Raw genomic sequence first — 21,406 nt, 5'->3', positions numbered from 1 at the left:
CAGGCGGGTCGATCACCAGTCCCGGAAAGGGTCTCAGAAGCTCACTCTACGGAGCTTGCCATGGCCATGGTCTTTCTGGAGTTCCACCTCACCTGCTGGAATCCTCAGGCGTGTTGGGATCCGGCTCGAAGGACCAAGTAAATGTCAGGTTCAACCAGCCTAAGACATACAAAGTCTTATACACAAAGTTAATGCCTGGTTCAATTAACCTGAAACATTCAAAACACCACAAAGAAGAAGAGAAAGACAAGAGGGTTGGATTTCTTACTCGCGAGGAGAACGGACAGAGACACGCTGTTACAATCTCATGCCGCTCTGAAGCGTGTTCAACCGTCTCCTCTCTTTTTATTTCTTTAGGGAGGTTTCTAGTTACAAAGGGTTGCAGCACTACAGGAAAGGGGGGACACACAGCTGCAACCTCTCAATCTGTTAGTCTCATCTGCACACGTAGCCCTCTCTTTGATCGCACGTCCTGTTTTCAACCGTTCCTACGTAAGTTGAGGTCCAACTCCTTTTCCTTCGCACCTGGTCCTCCGACGATCCATCTTGCTCCTGTATACCTGAGGAGACAACTCTTTGCACAAACAATCTGTTCCCACAAACACTAAAATAGATCAATGATAATACTTTTAAGTAATAGAGTAAATATGGGATAACTGATATACTTTTATTCCAACAATGCTTTATATGAACATTTACAGTAAACTTATTCCCAGGCCGTCTCCTGCTCTGTGACCAATGAGCTGACAGCAGGAATCCTTCTCATCTCATTGGTCGAGGCACTGTTGCTTGTGAAGAAGATACCAGAAGACAACAAAGCAACAACTTTTCCTCACACTTTCTGTTAATTTTATTATTTTGTATTAAAAATAAATAGTTGAATAATAATTTGTTTTGCATGTGTTCATGTCACTCAGAAATACGCATCTAATTCAATTTAGGTTTGAGTTAAATAGTCAAAAAATTGTTTCACATACGCAAAAAAGGGCTAAAGAAATTCACCACGCCAGGAAGGGTGAAGGCAACCGGGTCGGCTGGCCCTGCCAATGAGGTGTCCCTTATTTATTTTTCAGGGAGTTGGCAACCCTAGATCAGATCCACTGACAGACTGTGGACAGTCTGGAAGCCTCAATGTAACTCAGTGTTGTCTCCATTCATCTGCACATTCACCTAAACAAAGGTCTGAGAGAGATGATGAGAATGATTGTTTCCTGTCAAACACAGTCAGAGAAGATGAGCTGAACCACTGATGTGGAGACAAAATGTCCAACAGGATGTGTCCAACCGTCCACTCATCAAACCCATCATGTTCATAGAAATGTCTTCTTCCATTATAACAGATTGTATTTATTTGTCTCATGACAGACTTTATGACTGTGAACTCTCAGAGAGTCACTATGAAGTCGTGGCCTCAGCTCTGAAGTCCAACCCCTCCCATCTGAAACATCTGGACCTGAGTAGAAACAACCTGGAGGATTCAGGAGTGAAGCATCTGTCTGCTGGACTGGAGAGTCCAAACTGTAAACTGGAGACTCTGAGGTCAGTTTTCATTTATTTTCTTCTCAGGCTTCTGAAGAATGGAGATCCAGTTTAGATGAGTTCTCTTGTCGGGACTGTCAGATAGAAAAGGAGCTCAAAGAGTTTAAATGAAGGAGTATCATGTTCCTGAACATCAGCAGGTATCTCCTCAGTCATCTGACATGCACAGGTACGGGCTATTGTTGCTCGGGAAACAGCCCGTTTGCCCTTAGTAGCTGAGCTGCCCCTCTGGAGAGAGTGCCTTTTTTTTTTGCTGTTGTGTCTACATCAAAACAATGAGCCCATAACTGGTAAAGTAGAAGTGTTCATTCATTCATTCATCAGCTGTAACAGCTTGTTCCTGTGGTTGAACAGGAAGTGATAATGTGATCACAAGAGGTGGGAAGTAACGAAGTACAAATACTTCGTTACTGTACTTAAGTAGATTTTTCAGGTATCTGTACTTTACTTGAGTATTTCTTTTTCTGACGACTTTTTACTTTTACTTCATTTGTACAGAAATATCTGTACTTTCTACTCCTTACATTGGAAAAACAGGCTCGTTACTTTTTTAACCTCCACGGATGACAAGACGTAAAAGACGTGACATGATGGGACATGACTAGAGCATCGGACTAGAGAAGGAAAGTCAATGATGTGGTCATAAAATGGCCGGCCTGTTGGTGATACCTGTTGACCTGATGCTGATGCTGAAGGTGCCTGTTATCAATCAATGGAAATTCACAGGGGACTGACAAACTGAGCCTAGAATTAGACCAGTCGCTTCATATTTAGTAAAAAGGTGATCTATGCACATGAACACAGTTATAAAGATAAATACCCTCTGATACCCTCCATCAGCTCTACACCTGTGTTCCTGTGTTCTTCTTCTACTGGGTTGAACAGGCAGCCTGTTGACAGCATTGCCAAGTCAGCTTATTATAAGTGACTTTGTTTTCCTGTAAAGTCTCTTACAAATATTGGTAGTCACGGGTCGCGTTTTTTTGGGGCTTGTTTCTAAAGTGTAGTTGCTTATTTGGGCTTGTTCCCAGATCCATAATAAGTTGTCAAGCAGATATTTTCATTATGTTATTTAAACGTAGGAGTTCGTCTTGCCTGTCTCCACCTCCATTCTGCTTCTAATTGGCTCTGACCCAGATGGTAACGAGTACGAGCCAATCAGAGGCAGAGCAGGGCAATCTGTTTGTTTCTAGTTAGGACGTTTAATTGAAAATACGCGCGGATGATGGTGGGCTTTTAGAGAGTTTTTGAGGAACAAATGCCCAGGACAAAGTGGCTGAAATACGGGAAGAAATATATCAAAGACTGGGAGAAATATAACGTTCCTGAAGCTCAGGGGAGAGAAAACATAAATAAACTGTGTACCGTGGGCTTGTTTTCCCAGGCCTGGTTACTTGTTTGTCTCGTGAGATCTTGCAACACAGCTGTTGATCAGTTTGAGCTCTGCTGCCACCTAGTGACTGGAGGCTTGTTTATCGTTCAAGCATCAATAAAGACACTAATACTGACCCCCCAGTTTACAACGTTAGCAATGCTATGGGAACACACCGTTTTGATAGTTTATAGCTGACGCTAGCTAGCTCTCGGTTTATAAACCGGGGGCGCTGGTGAGAAGCTCATGGAGTAGATGTGCTTTCAGGGGGCTCTTCCGTGCCAGTGGTGAAATTATTATTTTGACAGTCTTATACATAATTTCATCAGCCTCTGGGAAAACTGTGAACACTGGGGGCTTAACCAGTTATGTTTATGCAACGACATGCCGAAGAAGTCGCCCAAAAACGTCGAGTGCCCTGGACCTTCCTCAGCTTCTGCTAATGCCAATGCTAATCCTTGAACATATCAACGCCAGGTTTGATAAATTAGAGCAAACACTAGAGGTGGTGCAGAGCTCTCAAAGAGAACTACTGGAGAAGGTTGAAATGGTGGAAGAGCGAGTTCTGGATAATGAGAACCACATAACCTGCTTGGAGAAGACGGTCTCTGGCCTGAAGGACGAGAACAACGCTCAAGTTAAAAATGGATGACCTTGAAGGCCGGTCCCGTCACAACAATATTAAGATTATCGGCATTCCTGAGCATGAAGAGGGGGTAAACCAACAGAATTCATCGAGGCATTAATTACGAAGCTTTTCAGTGAAGACAACTTTGGGTCACCGGTGGTTATCGACCGGGCGCACCGGACCCTGCGGCCGCCGCCCACAGCTGGAGCTGAGCCTCGCTAAGCCATCATCGCCAGGGTCCACTTCTATCAGGGAGATTGGAACGACAACTGGAGTACAAAGGCAACAAGATGCTTATTTTCCCGGACTACATGCCCGAGGTGATGCGGCAGCGGCGTGGTTACACCGAGGCCTTGGGGATGCTGCGGGAGCTGAAGGTGGAGCACAGCCTACTTTTCCCAGCGAGGCTTCGGATAAAACACAGAGTGAGGCTATGGCTTTTATTAACACTGTCTTAAGATAAGATAAGATAAGACATGTTTATTGATCCCACGTATGGGAAATTAACTTGTCAGAGTAGCACAGAATTTGTCAAAAATATATACAAAACAGTGACGACTTCAAAACTACCAGGGGAATAAAAAACACAAGTACTGATTGGAAAAATATATACAAAAAAATAACAACAAATATAAAGACATTCTGTATATACACTGTGGTGGTGGAATAAAAAATTTACAAATAAATAGATTGCTAAAACTTTAGGAAAAACTATAAGTTGGTGAGGTAGTGGTTTGTGCAAAAAGGCAGTGCAAAAAGGCAGATTTATTTGTGCAAAATGACAGTTATTATTGACTCAGGCTGGTGTTGTACAGCCTGATGGCAGTTGGAATGAAAGACCTGTGGTAGCGTTCTTTCTAGCAGCGTGGCTGCAGCAGCCTGCTGCTGAAGGAGCTGCTGAGGTCTGAGACAGTCTGATGCAGTGGGTGAGAGGGGTTGTCCATGATTGATGTCAGCTTGGCTAACATCCTCCTCTCACCCACATTCTCGATGGAGTCCAGAAAGCAGTCCAGAACAGAGCTGGCCCGTCTGACCAGCTTGTTCAGTCTCTTCCTGTCCCTCTCTGAGCTTCCACTGCTCCAGCAGACCACTGCATACAGGATGGCAGAAGCCACCACAGAGTCATAAAAAGTCCTGAGCAGTGTCCTGCACTCTCCAAAGGACCTCAGTCGTCTAAGCAGGTGGAGATGACTTTGGCCCTTCTTGTACAGGGCGTTTGTGTTATGTGTCCAGTTCAGTTTATTGTTAAGGTGAACACCCAGGTACTTGTATTCCTCCACGACCTCGATGTCCAAGCCCTGGATGTTCACCGGTGCAGTCAGCTGTGGTTTCCTGCTAAAGTCAATCACCACCTCCTTTGTCTTGCTGGTGTTGATGTGCAGGTGGTTCAGAGCACACCAGTCCACAAAGTTGGCGATGACCTCCAGGTACTCCAGATTGTTTCCCTGAGACACACGCCCGACAATGGCTGTATCATCAGAGAATTTCTGGAGGTGGCAGCTGTCAGTGTTGTGTCTGAAGTCCGATGTGTACAGGGTGAAGAGGAAGGCAGAGAGCACAGTACCCTGCGGCGCCCCCGTGCTGCAGACTACCACATCAGACACACAGTTGCGAAGCCTCACATACTGCGGCCTGTTGGAGAGGTAGTCGGTGGTCCATGCAGCCAGGCTACTGTTAACTCCAGCTCCCTCCAGCTTCCCCCTGAGCAGTGATTGTTGGATGGTGTTGAAAGCACTGGAGAAGTCGAAGAACATGACTCTCACAGTGCTACCGGTGTTCTCTAGGTGGGAAAAACATCTGTGCAGCAGGTAGATGACAGCGTCTTCCACACCTATGCCTGGACTTAAAGAACCTATCTTATGATTGCTGAGGTTCCTTGGCGCATACACTTATACAGAGGGCCGATAAGACTATTTCCATGCCACATTTCCCAGATAACTGTGTTTAATAAGTTGAGAAACTGACAGTTTGTTTTTACTGACTTAGGTCAATTATGTCTGGCAGCAGAACTGGGCTAAGTTAATTATTAGGACTTTAATAGTGAGCTACAGGTTTGAAAGCTGGTCTCAGGCCGTGCGTGTAGCGGTCCTGAGCATGAGGGGATGTCCGTGCTTCGTTTGGGGAAGTACTTGTGGGCGGGTTGGGGACATGTTCAGGTTCATGGGTTTGTTTGAGTGTGTTACCTCAGGTTACAATGTATGTTCTTCATGTGTCTTGTTTTATTAGATTTTGTGCACGTTTGAGAGGATAGCAGCTTTTATTACGGAGATAATGTCAGTATCTGATAACATAACACATGGCAGTATAAACGATAAATTTACATTGGTCTCATTGAATGTTAAGGGGTTGGGTCATGTCATTAAAAGGGGTCGCATCTTCTCGCATCTCAAGTCATAAAACCAGACGTAATTTTTCTTCAGGAAACATTGGTGTAAATGAGAAGCGCAGGTTGAGAGCAAACTGGATTTCCTAAGTTTATCAAGCACCTTTTACCTGCAAATCTAGGGGGGTTGCTATTCTTTTCTGAAAAAATCTACCATTTCACCTTGATTGTATGACAGCAGACCCATATGGAAGGTATTTGATGACGTAGCCCTCCCAGCCAACTCTAATTTATTACAGACTGGTCCTGGTAAAACCCCTTATACCTGATGACACCTTTTGCATGGGAGCTGAATTGGAGGGAGTCTATGAAAATATTACCCTTTTAATCTATCTTCTGATAACGATGCTTAATATCTACGACCCAAATATTGATAATCCTGATTTCTTCTGAAAGGCATTTGATTTGATACTGGACTCTACCCTGAATGTCATTATTGGGGGTGATTTTAATTGTCATCTTGACCCCCCTGCTATATCTTCAGTAGGAATTCTGAATGATTTAATGAAAACAAGGAATATGGTTGATATATGGCGACTGCAGCATCCTACAGATGAGGAGTTTTCTTTTTATTCTCATGTCCATAAGTCTTTCACCAGGATTGATTACTTTCTGATAGCTGCTGAATTATTTCCCAGTGTTACTGATTCTACTTCTCATAATATTCTAATATCTGATCACAGTCCAGTTTCTCTCAACTTCCGAAATATCGTGTCTTGTCTAAAATATAGCTGGCGCTTCAGCCCTCTTCTTCTGGAGGATCAGTCTTTTATTGAGCATATGACTGCACGCATAGACTAATGATAATGGGGAAGTCTCTGATTCTGTTTTGCAGCCAGACATGACTTAGATGCTCCAGTTTCTGACACTGACCTCTTGAATGCTATTCGAGCCTTCCCCTCTGGAAAAACATCCGGCCCAGATGGCTTTGGTTGTGAATTTTATAAATCATTTCATGACAAAATAGTTCCACTGATGCTGAGGATGGTGAACGATTCTATGAGAAGTAAGACCCTCCCCAGTTGATTATATGAGGCACATATCTGCTTGCTTTTGAAAGGGGGAAGGGAAGCGTTGGACCCTGCAAGTTACAGACCGGTTGCTCTCTTAAATTGAGATCTGAAAATAATAACTAAAGTCTTGGCTACGACATTAGGAAGGCTTATTTCCACGATTGTACAAACTAATCAGACTGGATTTATCCCAGGTTGGTTTTCTTTAAGTAATGTCCGTCTGCTTTTAAATACGATATACTCAGTGGTAGTGAAAAGTACACAGGCTGCTGATTTATCTCTTGACGCCCAGAAGGCATTTGATCAGATCGAATGGGCGTACATGCTGAAGACACTGAAGCAATTTGGATTTGGAGAAAATTTTATTGAATGGGTGAAAATAATTTACCTTGAACCAGTGTCTTAATAATAATAATAATACATTTTATTTATAGGCGCCTTTCACGACACTCAAGGTCACTGTACAAATTGTTTAAAATAAAACACAATTCACAAATCTTGTATTCTCACTATAGGTATAAGGGGTCACCCAGGTATTCATGGTGTAAAGTTTGGTGATGCTGAAAGCCTTGTTAATTGAGAAAACCTTCATTAGTCCCGCAATGGGGAAATTGCAATAGTGGGGGGAGGAAAAGGGGAAGAAAAACAAGAGGAGAGGGGAGGATAAAAAAAAGCAGCTCCCAGGCTACACTCATCAGGGGGAGTACAGTGTGGGACCGGGAAAAAAAACCTCAGCAACATAAGCACATATGAGCACAGTATACAACATAAGAACTCAAAACAACTTGCACCGGGGGAGGGGGGAAAGGGGGGTGGAGGTATTCCGGCGCAGGGGGTACACCACCATCCATCAAGTTATTTGGCCACAATTCGTTCTTAGTAATTCTTTGAAGATATTGACTGAAATAAGAAAAGTCCTTGGATCACCAAATGTTTACATAAATGCCCCAATAACAGGCAATCACTTGTTTAAACCAGGCTTGATGGATGGGCTGTTTCTGGACTGGAGGGAGAGGCCTACGTTGCATTTCAGATTTTTACATAGATAACATTTTTGCTTCTTTTCCTCTGCTCCAGACTAGATATCACCTCCCTCAGTCACATTTTTATGGATATTTACAGGTCAGACATTTTGTAAGGGAACACGTTTCTGATTTCCCAATAAAGCCACACATATCATTTTTATGATACACTTCTCTTACAACCAAACTCTAAACATTTGATTTCCTGCTTTGTCACTGCTTTTGAGACACCAACGAATACAAGTCATCTCAGGGATACATAGGCAGAAGAACTAGGAGTCAGATGAACTATGGGAGGAAGGCCTGTCCAATGTACAGAAGTGTTCTATAAACTCCAGATATCAGTTCATTCAGTTTAAAGTCATACATAGACTGCATTATTCCAAAACTAAACTTAATAGAATATTTGGATCAGTGTCTTCCATGTGTCATAGATGTAACAGAGCTGAAGGTTCACTCTCACATTTGTTCTGGTACTGCCCAGCACTGGACAACCTTTGGAGCGACATATTTAACTGGTTCTCTAGGCAATATAAAATAAATATTCAACCGGACTGTAACCTGGCTATCTTTGGTTCTTCTGGAAGGATATCAACCCTCCCTTCCCACTGTGAGCATGTTCTCAAAACGGGCACGGTAGCAGCCAAAGAACTGATTTTACTTAATTGGAAGTCTCTATCAGCGCCTTGCTTTAAGAGGTGGCTCAATGAAATGGTTTTTGTTTCTAGGATGGAACAGATTCACCTTAGCAGATGGAGTGCACCAACTTTTTATGAGAAAGCATGGAAACCATTTTGGCCTTACTTGATGAGACCTAAATGATCAGTTTGTGAATTAGACTGCTATGTGGTGGTGTTCATTTTTATCCTGGATTTTTTTGTACTGACCAAGATTTTGACCCTCAGGGTGTGTGTGTGCGTGTGTGTTATTTCTGTCTTGTCTTCTTCTTCTTTATCCATACCACTGACGGTGCCAGGAGACGGAAGGTAATGAACTACTTTGGCTATTGTACATATCTTCATATAGCCTCTGTCTTTATTTTTATTAATACAATTTCATTTAACAAAGTCACATGCTGTAAACCCATATTGAATGTAGATTTTTTTCTATTTTTTGTTAAAAAAGTAAAAAAAAAAAAACGTGAAAATAAAATATTCAAAAAAAATTAATAAATAAATAAAAAATCAACAACCCAACAACCCGCAGTTTATTATTAGAAATGATCCACATGCTCATGCAGGACCTCTGGTCAGGTCAGTCTAGATTATTCTGACCTTTTTAATTTCGCAAAATTAATAACAGATGAATTGTTTCATTAATGGAAAAATCATTTTTACTTTTACGCCTGATTGTGGACAACTAGAGACATTTCTGCTCCAAGTTTCTTTGTAGTTGTGCACGTTTCGCTAGCTTCTGAGCGTCATTAGCATTCGCTAGCTAAGTGAATGGAGCATTAGCCGCTGCGTAGCTAAAGCAGCTAACTCTGTGGCTGAGCCTTGCTGTTTCTACACGGGACCGTGAGGATTTATCTGGAACACTGCCGGTGGGACAAGTTGTCGGTCGGACGTCGTCGCGGGTTGCCTGTGGAGACTCCATCTTACCTGTCTGCTTCCATATTGGGCCATTACCTTCAGCCTCGCCCTTTCATCACAGACTCGGACTGGATCAACTTCATTTAAATCACCAGTGTGGGAACACTTTGGTTTCCCGGTGCAACATAACGGTGATGGCACGCGAGTGGTGGACCGGACCAGGGCCGGTTTTTGCTATGGGCAATGTGGGCAGCCGCCCAGGGTGCAATCTATGTGAGGGCGCACGAGCGCCTTCAAAAAAAAAAAAAAAACTCGCCAGTTTTCTAGACTACCGCCAGTAGCGGTTTTAGGCAGGGGCGAACATAATCATTTGTGTCATTTGTGTCATTTTTTCATGACACAAGGGGGGCGGCACGAGCACTTGGAAAATAAATAAATAAATCTGCACCGCTACATGGTTTTCTATCATCTGTCATATCTGTGTGGGGAACTGGCAAATTGTCGCCCCCTGCAGCTCCAGGCGCCCTTGCTTGCTGAGAAGGTACCGTACACGCAGGAGGTGTGTGAGAAGTGGGGGGCAGTTCACCTCTGGGTCTCTCCCACATTGAACAGATGGGGGGGTCCACTGTATAAAGGGCTAAAGTCAGTCACACCTTGACTTTCTTCCATATAACGCACATTTCATTCATAGTATTATAAATACAGGCCTATAATTCCTGCATGTTTTTGTTTTTATGAATTGTGTGAAATGGCCAAATAGAAAATAAAAATAGGTAATACAAAACGATTATGTGGTCACCAAGGTGAATTGGTTTAGTCTTGACTTCTGGTCGTGAGTGACAGCGTTGGAGGATGGAAATCTGTTGATTGTCGAGTGTCAAATAAACGCAGAGATGGACAGAAAAAGAAAAGATAAAGGTATGCTATGGTCTCTCTGTATGATTACAGTATCATGCCATGAATCAAGGGCTAATGATAACTGGTGGTATACGTTTGTTAGACTTTTTGCTACGATGCTTGCAATGCTTATACAACAGTAATTCGTCTTAACAAACACCAGATCTAATTTCACCTTAAGATTGTGCTTTTCAGTTATTATATATTTCCATCACGTTGGGTCCTGTAATTAGCCAATGGAATTTTCATATCTGTAAGTAGTTTCAAAGATGAACATTTCCTATTTGCTACAACCCTATTTTGTGTCAAAACATAGTTTAACCAGTCATAACTAAAAGTGTGCCAAGCATAGAATTGGAAGCAGTAACCAAGGAGCTAATTATTCCTCCCTGAAAGATAGATTAGTATAGCCTCTAATGACAGACACTTAGCGTGTAAGGGCATGTTTATTAAAATTTGTAATTCATGGATGTTCTTTTCTTTTCGCGTGCGGGGGGGCGCTCGCAGGTGGTCTCGCCCGGGGCACAATTCAATGTAGAACCGCCACTGGACCGGACAAAGACTGTCTGCCGACGATGTTTGGCGGAGGTGCGGTACGTCGCTGGAAACACATCAAACATGCTAATGCACATAAGACGGCATCACCCCGATATGTCTGTCACTGGTGCGAGGAAAAAAAAACGTGTGTGCAACAAGTTAGTTGAGTTAGTTTCTTCTAATCAAGTTACCAAAGTTGCCAGTTGCTACCTGACTACCTCAGTTTATCCCTACAAGAAATTGTGCTTTTTCTTTTCCTCTGTATGAACAAAATGAATGAATGGTATGAGAACACTCCTAATGCATTTGTTTGATGTTTTATTCTAGTTTTTACTTTTAGAACAGGAGGTGGTTTTTAGTTTTTTCAGTCTATTGATGTCTGTTCAAAATAAATGAATAAAGCTAGTTTTCTACATGTGTGACTTTTTGTTTCTTTTTTCCTGTTGTACCAAACCGTGACTTGTGTGTACCGTTACACCCCTATCATTAACAGAGTTCTTGGTGTCACTAATCATTCTTTCTGTCCATACTGTCTGTGGAGACATCCCCTTATAGTCTGACTCCAATGAGACAAGATGGAGGACAACATCCACAGTGTTGTTGTGTGGATGAATGATTGTAAAGTTGATCTTCAACTCATCTTGTTCTTCAGCAAATCCTGTCAGTATCTTTGTGTTTCCACAGTGTTTCCTGCTGAGATGCAGTGGAGGAACAGGAACTCAAAGAGGAACTTTGATTAGTGTCAGTCAGACTGCTGAAGCTTCATATTAGTGTCAGCTGAACAGTGGAGTTGTGTTAGGAAGAGACCACTTCACAGTCAGTGTGGACAGCAGGAATCTGAAGAACTCTGTAATGTCCATATGACATGTGACTGTTGTTGGAAGACACACTTGAACATGTCAACTTGTCCTTTAACATTTGAATGACACAAACCTCCTGAGACACCAAATCCAGGAAGAAGAAGGTCCTGGAATCAAAGAACTAATCAATAGTTTGTAGTCCAACATGTGTGAGGAGGAGATATTGATCCTGTAATGAGGTCAGCAGCATCTTATTGATCTGTGTTGACATGAATAGTTGTCTGAATGTTGTGCTGATGTTTTGATGATGTCTGTAGAAGGCTGACATGATGAAGATCCACAGTAACACAAGGACAAAGTCACTCTACTCATTTTAGAGAACAGCTCATTGATCAGGACACATTTCAGACCTCAACACATCTGATTGATCATCAGTCATTTCATCTTTTATTCTTTATTCAGATTGATTTGCTGCAATTTGTCAGAGATCAGCTGTGATTCTCTGGTCTCAGCTCTGAAGTCCAACCCCTCCCATCTGAAACATCTGAAACATCTGGACCTGAGTCTCAACAACCTGAAGGATTCAGGAGTGAAGCAGCTGTGTGGTTTTCTGGAGAGTCCAGACTGTAGACTGGAGACTCTGGGGTGAGTTCACTGTCTGTTACTGTTGTAGATCTGATATGTTTAATCACCAACTGAATCTAATTTATTTTAAATAAAACGTTATTGTTCCTCAAAATGAAGACAAATACAAACTCATTAAAATACCTGTATAATGTTGAGCTTCATTTATGGAGTGAAATTAGTCTCAAAATGGTCACAAATGCATGTTCCATGATCCACACGTGAAACATGACATTCACAAATGCGTACCTTGCTATCTGAACGTGTGTGATTGTTTTGGAGATTCACAAATCAGATGGTTCAACTTCACAAAGCTCATCCTTTTCGTTTTCAAAAGACTCCCTGGCTTACGAGTGTCTAAGCCTACGCATACGGATCGGCAGATACAGACAGATCAGGCTGCGCACGCACACGGAGTTTTGAGACTATTTTCACGCTGCTCAGATCCGCAGAGCCACAAATGCATGGTGCCTTTAAGTGTCACCGGGAAAATGGGAAATCTGGGCTTTGTGCCAAGTGAGCTATATCTTTCCTTCAGGGAAAATTAATCTTTACTGATATAACTCACTTCTCATTTAGTTACAACACTGAACTCAACAGAGGACCACGTAGATATTAATATATATTTTTAATTTAAGATTATTTTAAAAATGTAAACATCTTTGGTCCAATAAGTCTTTGGTACTAGCTAAAAGTGGTTAGTGCACAACCGCAGACAGTACCGGGACCCCCGACTAGTTAGTCTGAAGTAAGTTTATAAATCAAATATAAATGTAAATAATACAAAGTAATATTTTGTTCTAAACTCTGTGAAAATTTTTTGGATAGATGGCGGTATCTAATGCGCTGCTGACTCCATTGCTGATGTTCATTCCTGGTCATCACACACATTGATGAGGACACATTTAAAACCTCAACACATCTGATTGATCATCAATCATTTCATCTTTTATTCTTCATTCAGATTGAGTTACTGCAGTTTGTCAGAGATCAGCTGTGATTCTCTGGGACCAGCTCTGAAGTCCAACCCCTCCCATCTGAAACATCTGAACCTGAGAGGAAACAACCTGAAGGATTCAGGAGTGAAGCAGCTGTGTGGTTTTCTGGAGAGTCCAGACTGTAGACTGGAGACTCTGGAGTGAGTTCACTGTCTGTTACTGTTGTAGATCTGATATTATGGCTGGGCGATATGGACCAAAAGTCATATCCTGATATATTTAGGCTGAATATCGATATACGATATATATCCCGATTTGGAGCTTTTTCAGGTTGTGGATGGCTTACGACTGGGGCTTCTGCAGCGTGTAGTTTCACACACTCTTCGTACTGCAGTTTGTGCCACTGTTTTAGGTGGTGAAAAAGATTTGTAGTGCTTCCACCCTTGGCTGTATCTTGTTTATGGCACTATCTACATATAACCAGGGGTCGTGTTAGCTGAATATTTTCCATCATTGACTGTTTTTTTAAAACTGTGACGGAAGAATCTGAAGGCCATCTGTCATTTTGACTGATTGCAATTCACACTCCTGACCACTTGGTGGCGAGTGACGTAATTAATCGTCTCTTGTCTCTAATCGCAGTTTTTATTCCAAACATCATGGAACTTTTATCAGGGCACGATTTCCTGGTACACCGATTATACTGATGCACACGTCAGAGCTCTGCTAACCATAGACATGTATACAATATATATATATATATATATATATATATATATGTATGTCTATGTCTATGTGGCTAACGGCTACCAGAATGGAGGAATCAGATGAAAGCACGTTGCTAGGACTGATGAGTTTTTTGGGGGGGGGGGGGGGGGGCAGGACATGTCCCCTGCACTTTTTCAAAAGGCGGTTTTGGTCCCCTGCACTTTTTACTGTCCTAAAACAATGTTTTCCAGAGACTCGTCAAGCACTGGGACCAAGCGGAAAATGGCCGCTCAAGCTGAAGCCTGTTTCCTTTAGTTTAGACCCGCCCACAAGCTCCTCCATTGGCTCTGCCGTCTCTTGTGTGATTGGCCATCCCCGCTGTCACTCCACCTTGCTGTCACACCGGTCTCTGCGGTCAGGAGTCCTTGTTAATCTGCTACTGTAAATTGTTCCTTTGTGCCTGGCTCACGTCAGCTAGAAGGATTGTAATATCAGAGCTTTCATTTACATTAACCTTTGAATCGGTGTCCATGTGTGCATGTGTGTTTGGTAATTAGGCGCAGCCAGGATGTCTAAAAAAAGAAAAGTGGACATAAGAGACTTCTTTACAAGTCAAAGTGGAAGTTACTCAAAGAAATGCGTTCCAGCCATCCTTCAACACCTTCACTGGCTCCAATAAAGCAGCATATCCACTTCAAGGTCCTCCTCATCATTTACAAAGCTCTCAATAATCTTGTAAAGTCTATTAGTTTTATTGAAAGTGCTGATAAATAAAACTTCTCTCTTACACTAATTTCAAATCAAATGTAATACTTGACTACTTCCACTGAATAATGGACATTTGATTCAGTTTCTCTCTACCTGTGATGCCAGTTTGACCTGCCCACCACTGGGTGGTGCTTTGTAAATGAGCTCTGTTTACCATATAGTCCATAAATAAGTGTAAAATTGGTGGTACTGAGTTGGAGTGAAGTTGACTAACAAGGTGAAACACAGAATTGGGTGATAATGTTTTGCTACATGCTTTACAACCAGTCAAACCAAAAAAGGGAACATTCAACTTAAAATTAGCAATAGAAAACTAGAAGAACTACTAGAAAACACAGTCAACTGAAAGATTAGAGTTTTAGTAAAAATACTTGTGTCCCCCCCCCCCACCTCTGAAATCAAAATGTGGTCCTTGACCGAAGCACTTCAACCCTACGGTACCGTCTAAGAGCTGTTAGCGCTAGCAGTCCCGGTCCCAGTACGGACAAGACGTGTCGGCAGCACAGACTTTGTTTTTTCTACCATTTAAAGTCAATACTGTCAATACTGAAAAAGTACTTAGAGTTAATGACATTTGAATGAAAATTAAATGCTATTGAATTACATTATTATCATTTTAATAAATTAAAGTGACGGGTAAAAATAGATTATGACGGGATTTTTATGACCCTGTCAGTCAAAATGAGAGACAACTAAAAAGTCTTGCTCAACTTCTGCATATAACGTCATTTTGTTGCTCATCTGATACTTTGAATCTGAACCATCTCCAAATTACTGAGCCACTGCTTTTTCTTTTCCTAACCAATTTCTCCTCCACACACTCTGCAGACGTTGTTGCTCCTCCTCTGTGCATGAAAGAGGAGGGACGGGGGGAGCAGTGCAGAGAGCTCCGGGTCAGCAGCTTGATGGAGCAAGGATCACAGCGCTAATTTGAACTATATCGATATATGAGATATATATATCCATATATGTTTTAATGTGATATATCGCCCAGCCCTATCTGATATGTTTAATCACCAACTGAATTTAATGTATTTTATGTAAAACTTTATTGTTCCTCAAAATGAAGACAAATACAAACTCATTGAAATAACTGTATAATGTTGAGCTTCATTCCTGGTCAACACACACATTGATGAGGACACATTTAAAACCTCAACACATCTGATTGATCATCAATCATTTCATCTTTTATTCTTTATTCAGATTGGTGAGCTGCAGTTTGTCAGAGATCAGCTGTGATTCTCTGGTCTCAGCTCTGAAGTCCAACCCCTCCCATCTGAAACATCTTGACCTGAATGACAACAACCTGAAGGATGCAGGAGTGAAACAGCTGTGTGGTTTTCTGGAGAGTCCAGACTGCAGACTGGAGACTCTGGGGTGAGTTCACTGTGTGTTACTGTTGTAGATCTGATATTAGGGTTGGGCGATATGGACCAAAAGCCATATCCTGTTAGCCCCGCGGGTCCGCGGCTAGCTCTGCGGTTTAGTCTGCCGCAGGTAGTGCCACAGGTTAGCTCGCAGCTAGCCGCCGCGGCTAGTCCCGCGAGTTAGCTCGCTAACATGCCGGAACTATGCTGGAAGGCTAGCCTAAGGCTAATTCATTGGTCAGCTAATAGTTAACTTCTATTAACAGTTCAGCTATGTTGGGCACAAACACTTAACATATAAATAATTCTAGAAATTCACTTACCTAATAAAGTGAAGGAAACATTGCCCTCCGAACAAATGCTTATTTCTCAAAAACTACAAGTCCTATCGAGAAAACGAACACATTGCAAGCGTCAGCCGTCTTCCCTCTACAATTGAGCAAATCATAATAATTGATCATTAATCATAATCATTTTAATAATAAAAGTTATTACTGCTATCTGAGCAATAGTTTAACAGTTTACGGCACAGTCTTACATTTAGAAAAACATCAACATTAAACTTAACACATCCAGGCTGTAACAAGGAATCAGCGATGAAGTGAAGACCTTCAAATTGTCCTGTTAGTCCAGCTCTTCGTCTCATGTTGGACGTCACTGCAGTCTGTCTGGATCAGCTGGAGGAAAACTATAGGCAGACAAATAGACATGTCAAATAATGTTATGTAACATACTTAATATAACTCTTATGAGTGTTCAACAGCTCATTATTTATGTAATTAAAAACATCATATTATATTAAATTACTCCAATTATATATATATAGATATATATATATATATATATATATATACTGTCATTAATGTTGTCACAAGCCATAATGTTATCTACTTTATGTGGTGGAATAATATTTTTCAGTTTGACACAGATGCACTTTATTTAAAAATATCTTCCCTTTAAATTGTAAAACTTCAACATTATGTTTTAACTTCAGTGCCGGTTTGATGACTGTGATAAGCTCCCGCTAGCAACGCGGCGAATTAGCCGCCGGCTAACCCCACTAGCCTCCGTGTTAGCTCGCAGCTAGCCTCCGTGTTGCTACATGCTTTACAAACAGTCAAACCAAAAAAGGGAACATTAAACTTAAAAGTAGCAATAGAAAACTAGAAGAACTACTAGAAAACACAGTCAACTGAAAGATTAGAGTTTTATTAAAAATACTTGTGTCCCCCCGACCTCTGAAATCAAAATTTGGTCCTTGACTGAAGCACTTCAACCCTATGGTACCGTCTAAGAGCTGTTAGCGCTAGCAGTCCCGGTCCCAGTACGGACAAGACGTGTCGGCAGCACAAACTTTGTTTTTTCTACCATTTAAAGTCAATACTGTCAATCAGGGCAGGAATTTCATGAGGGCCACGAGGACCTCGTGCCCTCGCAATTTGGCCTTGTGCCCTTGAAAAAAATATCTGCCCTAAGGCCACGGTGGCCTTGATGCCCTGCCCGCACTGCCCCAGTTGGTTTTGCGGTTTTCTAGTCTGCCTCTTTCCTGTTAACACAGCTTTGACACCTGCGTCTTTTGAGAAAAAAAAAGCGTGTTTTGATGACTTTCATCATCAGTGGTGGGTTTGATTCGAGCCTGGCATGAACCGCTCGACACCAATCTATCACTGGCCGGCCAAGGAGACTTCATCAAACGCACCCCACCCCCCACCCCAGGAAATAGTCTGGAAATAGCAGGAAATGGACAGCACCATATCTTAAACTCGTGCTGAGAGTGGGGAGAATCCAATTTATCCAGTTTATGGACATGTCTAGAATCATAAATGTATAGTTTTTAAATATGTTAAATGTTTGTTAAATGTGCAGGTGTGTGTACTGTGTTGACATGACTAAAAAAAATATATATATTTGCTTATAATACTGTACTTGTTTTTTTAATGTATATATTTATATATATCTATATATCCGAATAAATATGGCACATAAATTAAGTGGCTGAGTTAAGGCTGACATCAGGAACCACTTCTGAAAATAGTTTGGCCCACCTTAGGGCCAGATTAGGGCCAGCTCTGGTTGCAGTTTGGCTGAGTTGTGGGCCTTATGTGGCACACATGTTGGATGCCGAATGTGGGCCACATAAGGGCCGGAATTCTTTGAGGCATGTGGGCCAAGTGCAAGTGGGAGGTGTGGGCCACCTCTGGGCCAGACTAGTTTTGCTATGGGGGGAGACTTTATCTCAATGGGTTTTTTCTGGTTAAATAAAAATTAAGACAGGTAGGCTAACACCGGTGGCTGGCTACATTACTGTTTACAGTCAAACATTTTGATGCACTGTAGGTTCAATTTTGATCAATCAAAAATCATAATAAAAAAACATAATCACATGTAAAACAAGACAGACATATCACAACCAACAATCAGATTGATACAGTTAATTTTGTATTCTTTTTATATAGGTTCAATAGTTTCTTATCTTCAGACATAAAAAAGTATAGGAGATGTTTATTTTAATGTATTTTATGTAAAACTTTATTGTTCCTCAAAATGAAGACAAATACAAAGTCATTTAAATAACTGTATAATGTTGAGCTTCATTCCTGGTCAACACACACATTGATGAGGACACATTTAAAACCTCAACACATCTGATTGATCATCAATCATTTCATCTTTTATTCTTTATTCAGATTGATGAACTGCAGTTTGTCAGAGATCAGCTGTGATTCTCTGGTCTCAGCTCTGAAGTCCAACCCCTCCCATCTGAAACATCTGTACCTGAGATACAACAACCTGAAGGATTCAGATGTGAAGCAGCTTCTTGATCTTGAGAAGGGTCCAGACTATAAACTGGAGACTCTGAGGTGAGTAGAGGGTTCCAGTCAGTCCATGCTGCTTTCATCAGTATTGTCCTAAACACAGTTAGTATCAAAGATCCAGTGTTTCCTGTAAACCTGCAGCTTCTCAGTGAAGCTGTGAGAGGAGAATGGAGACAGGCTTCAGGATTGGACAGAAAGACAGAGAGAGAGACAACAGTCAGCCAATCAGATGAGCCAGAAGCTTGTTGTGATCATGTGTTTGAGTTGATGTGAAGACGACTGTTGTTGTTGTGTTGATGTGTCCAGGAAATAAAGCTGGATTCCAGCTGACAGCCTTCCAAGATGTATAGAGACAGTGGTGGTCATTCATCAAATCTGATCAACAACTGATCACAGCTCTGAGATCAGTCTGACTGAAGCCTGCACATCACAGAACCAGCATTACATTTAGTAACCATGAGCAGAGTCATCACATGTGTCATCAGTTTGATCAGATCTCTTCAATGACAGCCTCCATGTTTATTAGTCAGCTGATCTTTGTTTAAATGGAGCAGCAGTAAATCCATCACTAAAGTGTTGGTGCAGTAATGAAGCGTTCAGGACTCTCAGCAGTTTATTAGTCAAATCTGCAGAGGAAACAGACTTGATGCTAAAAGTCTCTGCAGGTCTGTGTGTGTTCACTCCAACACGTTAACATGAAGCTGAAAGGAAGCTGGCTGAGCTCCACAGCTGCTCCACTGCTGCTCTGAACAGGACTGAAGTCCCTTCTGCTCTTTCTACTGGATGTGATGATGAAGGGAGACTCTGGAAACACTCCTTTACCTCCTCTCTTCTTTCTCCTCCTCTCTACAGGTGGCAGGACTCATGATGGTAAACAGGACGGTGTGTGTTGTGAGAGGATGAGCTGTGTCCTGATGATCCAGAGGTTGAAGCAGACTCTGACTGGACCATGTTACTGGGAGGTGGAGAGGAGAGCTTCATCCACATGGTCTCCATTTAAGACTATCAACAGAGCTCCAACAAATCAAGTCCAGTCCCTCATGAATGATTCAGACACATGTCAACCTGCCAGCATCAACAGTCCTTCCACGGACTGTGGAGTGCTGCAGGAGGCCTGCAGTAAGGACTTAGAGGGGATCATGGGAGCACCACAGGGGACTGTGCTCTCCCCTGTCCTATTCACCCTGTAGAGCTGGACAATCTGATCCAGAAGGAGGACTCTGTGGTTGGGACAGAGCTGGAGTCCCTGACATCAGTGGCAGATTAAAGGACCTTGAACAAACTAATAAGACTCTACAACGCCTCCCTGTGAGGAACTAACTAGACTGTGGTCATTGATGATACAACTGTATATTTTTAAACAGCATTATATATTTATTCGGGCTGTCAAAATTAATCCGTTAATACAGAGTAATTCATCATCATAATTATTTTAGCACATTTAATCCATCTGCAGCACAGAATGACTCTGAATGTCTCTGGCAGCACATTTCAGGCAGTTTGTCCAAGTAGAGTTACCGTCGCAAAAATGGGCCGTTGATCTGGTAGTGACAGGCAGCAGAACCAACTGATAAAGATGGAAGACGCGAAACAGCACATTGACCCTCTCAGTGGGAAATTTGAGTACAAAAAAAACAAGATGCAACAGTCGACAGTCGAAGTATTATGTACACTCTGCAGGAAAGAGTTTTCTTTTCTTCTTTCTTTTTAGTATGCAGGACTGTCCCTTGGAGTGGTGGTCGGCTCATTCGGGAGCTCATGATAAGCTGACAATGCTGGCTTGTAAATATCTCACCATTTCTGCAACCACTGTTCCGTGTGAGAGAGTGTTGTCAGTTGCAGGCAACATTGTAAATAAGAAGCGAGCGCTCCCCTTGGACAATGTCAACAAGTTAGTTAGTGCCGAGTGCCTATGACACGAGGCCACTCCTCCCATAGCAAGCTATGATCTTAACTATTAACTATTATTATTATTATTAGTGCCGAGTGCCTATGACCCGAGGCACTGCTCCCAGAGCTAGCAAGCTCTGGGAGCAGTGCCTCGTGCCATAGGCACGAGGCACTATTAATCTTCTGCGTGTTTCTTTGCAGTTTTATTATTCATTTTCCGCCCTTTTTCGCCGAAGAATGCGGCCCGAACCAGCGAGAGGACCCCAACACATGATATATCAAAACGTGTGTTTTGATCCCGAATCCCGTGCTATTACTTTTATAAGGGATTCGTGAGTTTTTCGCCAATTTATTCGCGAAAAACCGCGATAAATTTCCCATTGAAATGAATGGAGAAGCCCGAAAAAATAAAAAAATAAACAGACATTTTCAACAATGAACTGCTCTGGCATACTTTAACCGAGAGACTTCATTTGATCTTTAAAACGTAGGTACTCTTGCCTTCTCTTCAGAGATTCACTTCACTTATCGACAACTTTTACCGTTTTTAAACTATGAAGCCTCAGAGT

General features: G+C 42.0%; 1 protein-coding gene across 1 annotated transcript in view; it reads left to right on the top strand.

Moving 5' to 3' along the window:
- The window catches only part of LOC311509971 (protein NLRC3-like), a 29,922-nt gene extending 9,101 nt beyond the window's left edge, over positions 1-20,821 (top strand). The window contains exons 3-8 of the mRNA XM_084575432.1: positions 1,366-1,539; positions 12,186-12,368; positions 13,312-13,485; positions 15,968-16,141; positions 18,819-18,992; positions 19,800-20,821. Coding sequence (XP_084431558.1) covers positions 1,366-1,539; positions 12,186-12,368; positions 13,312-13,485; positions 15,968-16,141; positions 18,819-18,992; positions 19,800-19,815 — 895 coding nt within the window. The 3' untranslated portion in view covers positions 19,816-20,821. The remainder of the gene's footprint in view (positions 1-1,365; positions 1,540-12,185; positions 12,369-13,311; positions 13,486-15,967; positions 16,142-18,818; positions 18,993-19,799) is intronic.
- Positions 20,822-21,406: the final 585 nt, after the last annotated feature.

This window comes from Chelon labrosus, assembly GCF_963514085.1.
Source record: "Chelon labrosus genome assembly, contig: SCAFFOLD_41, whole genome shotgun sequence".
Lineage (NCBI taxonomy): Eukaryota > Metazoa > Chordata > Actinopteri > Mugiliformes > Mugilidae > Chelon > Chelon labrosus.
This window is presented reverse-complemented; position numbering and strand designations above follow the sequence as displayed.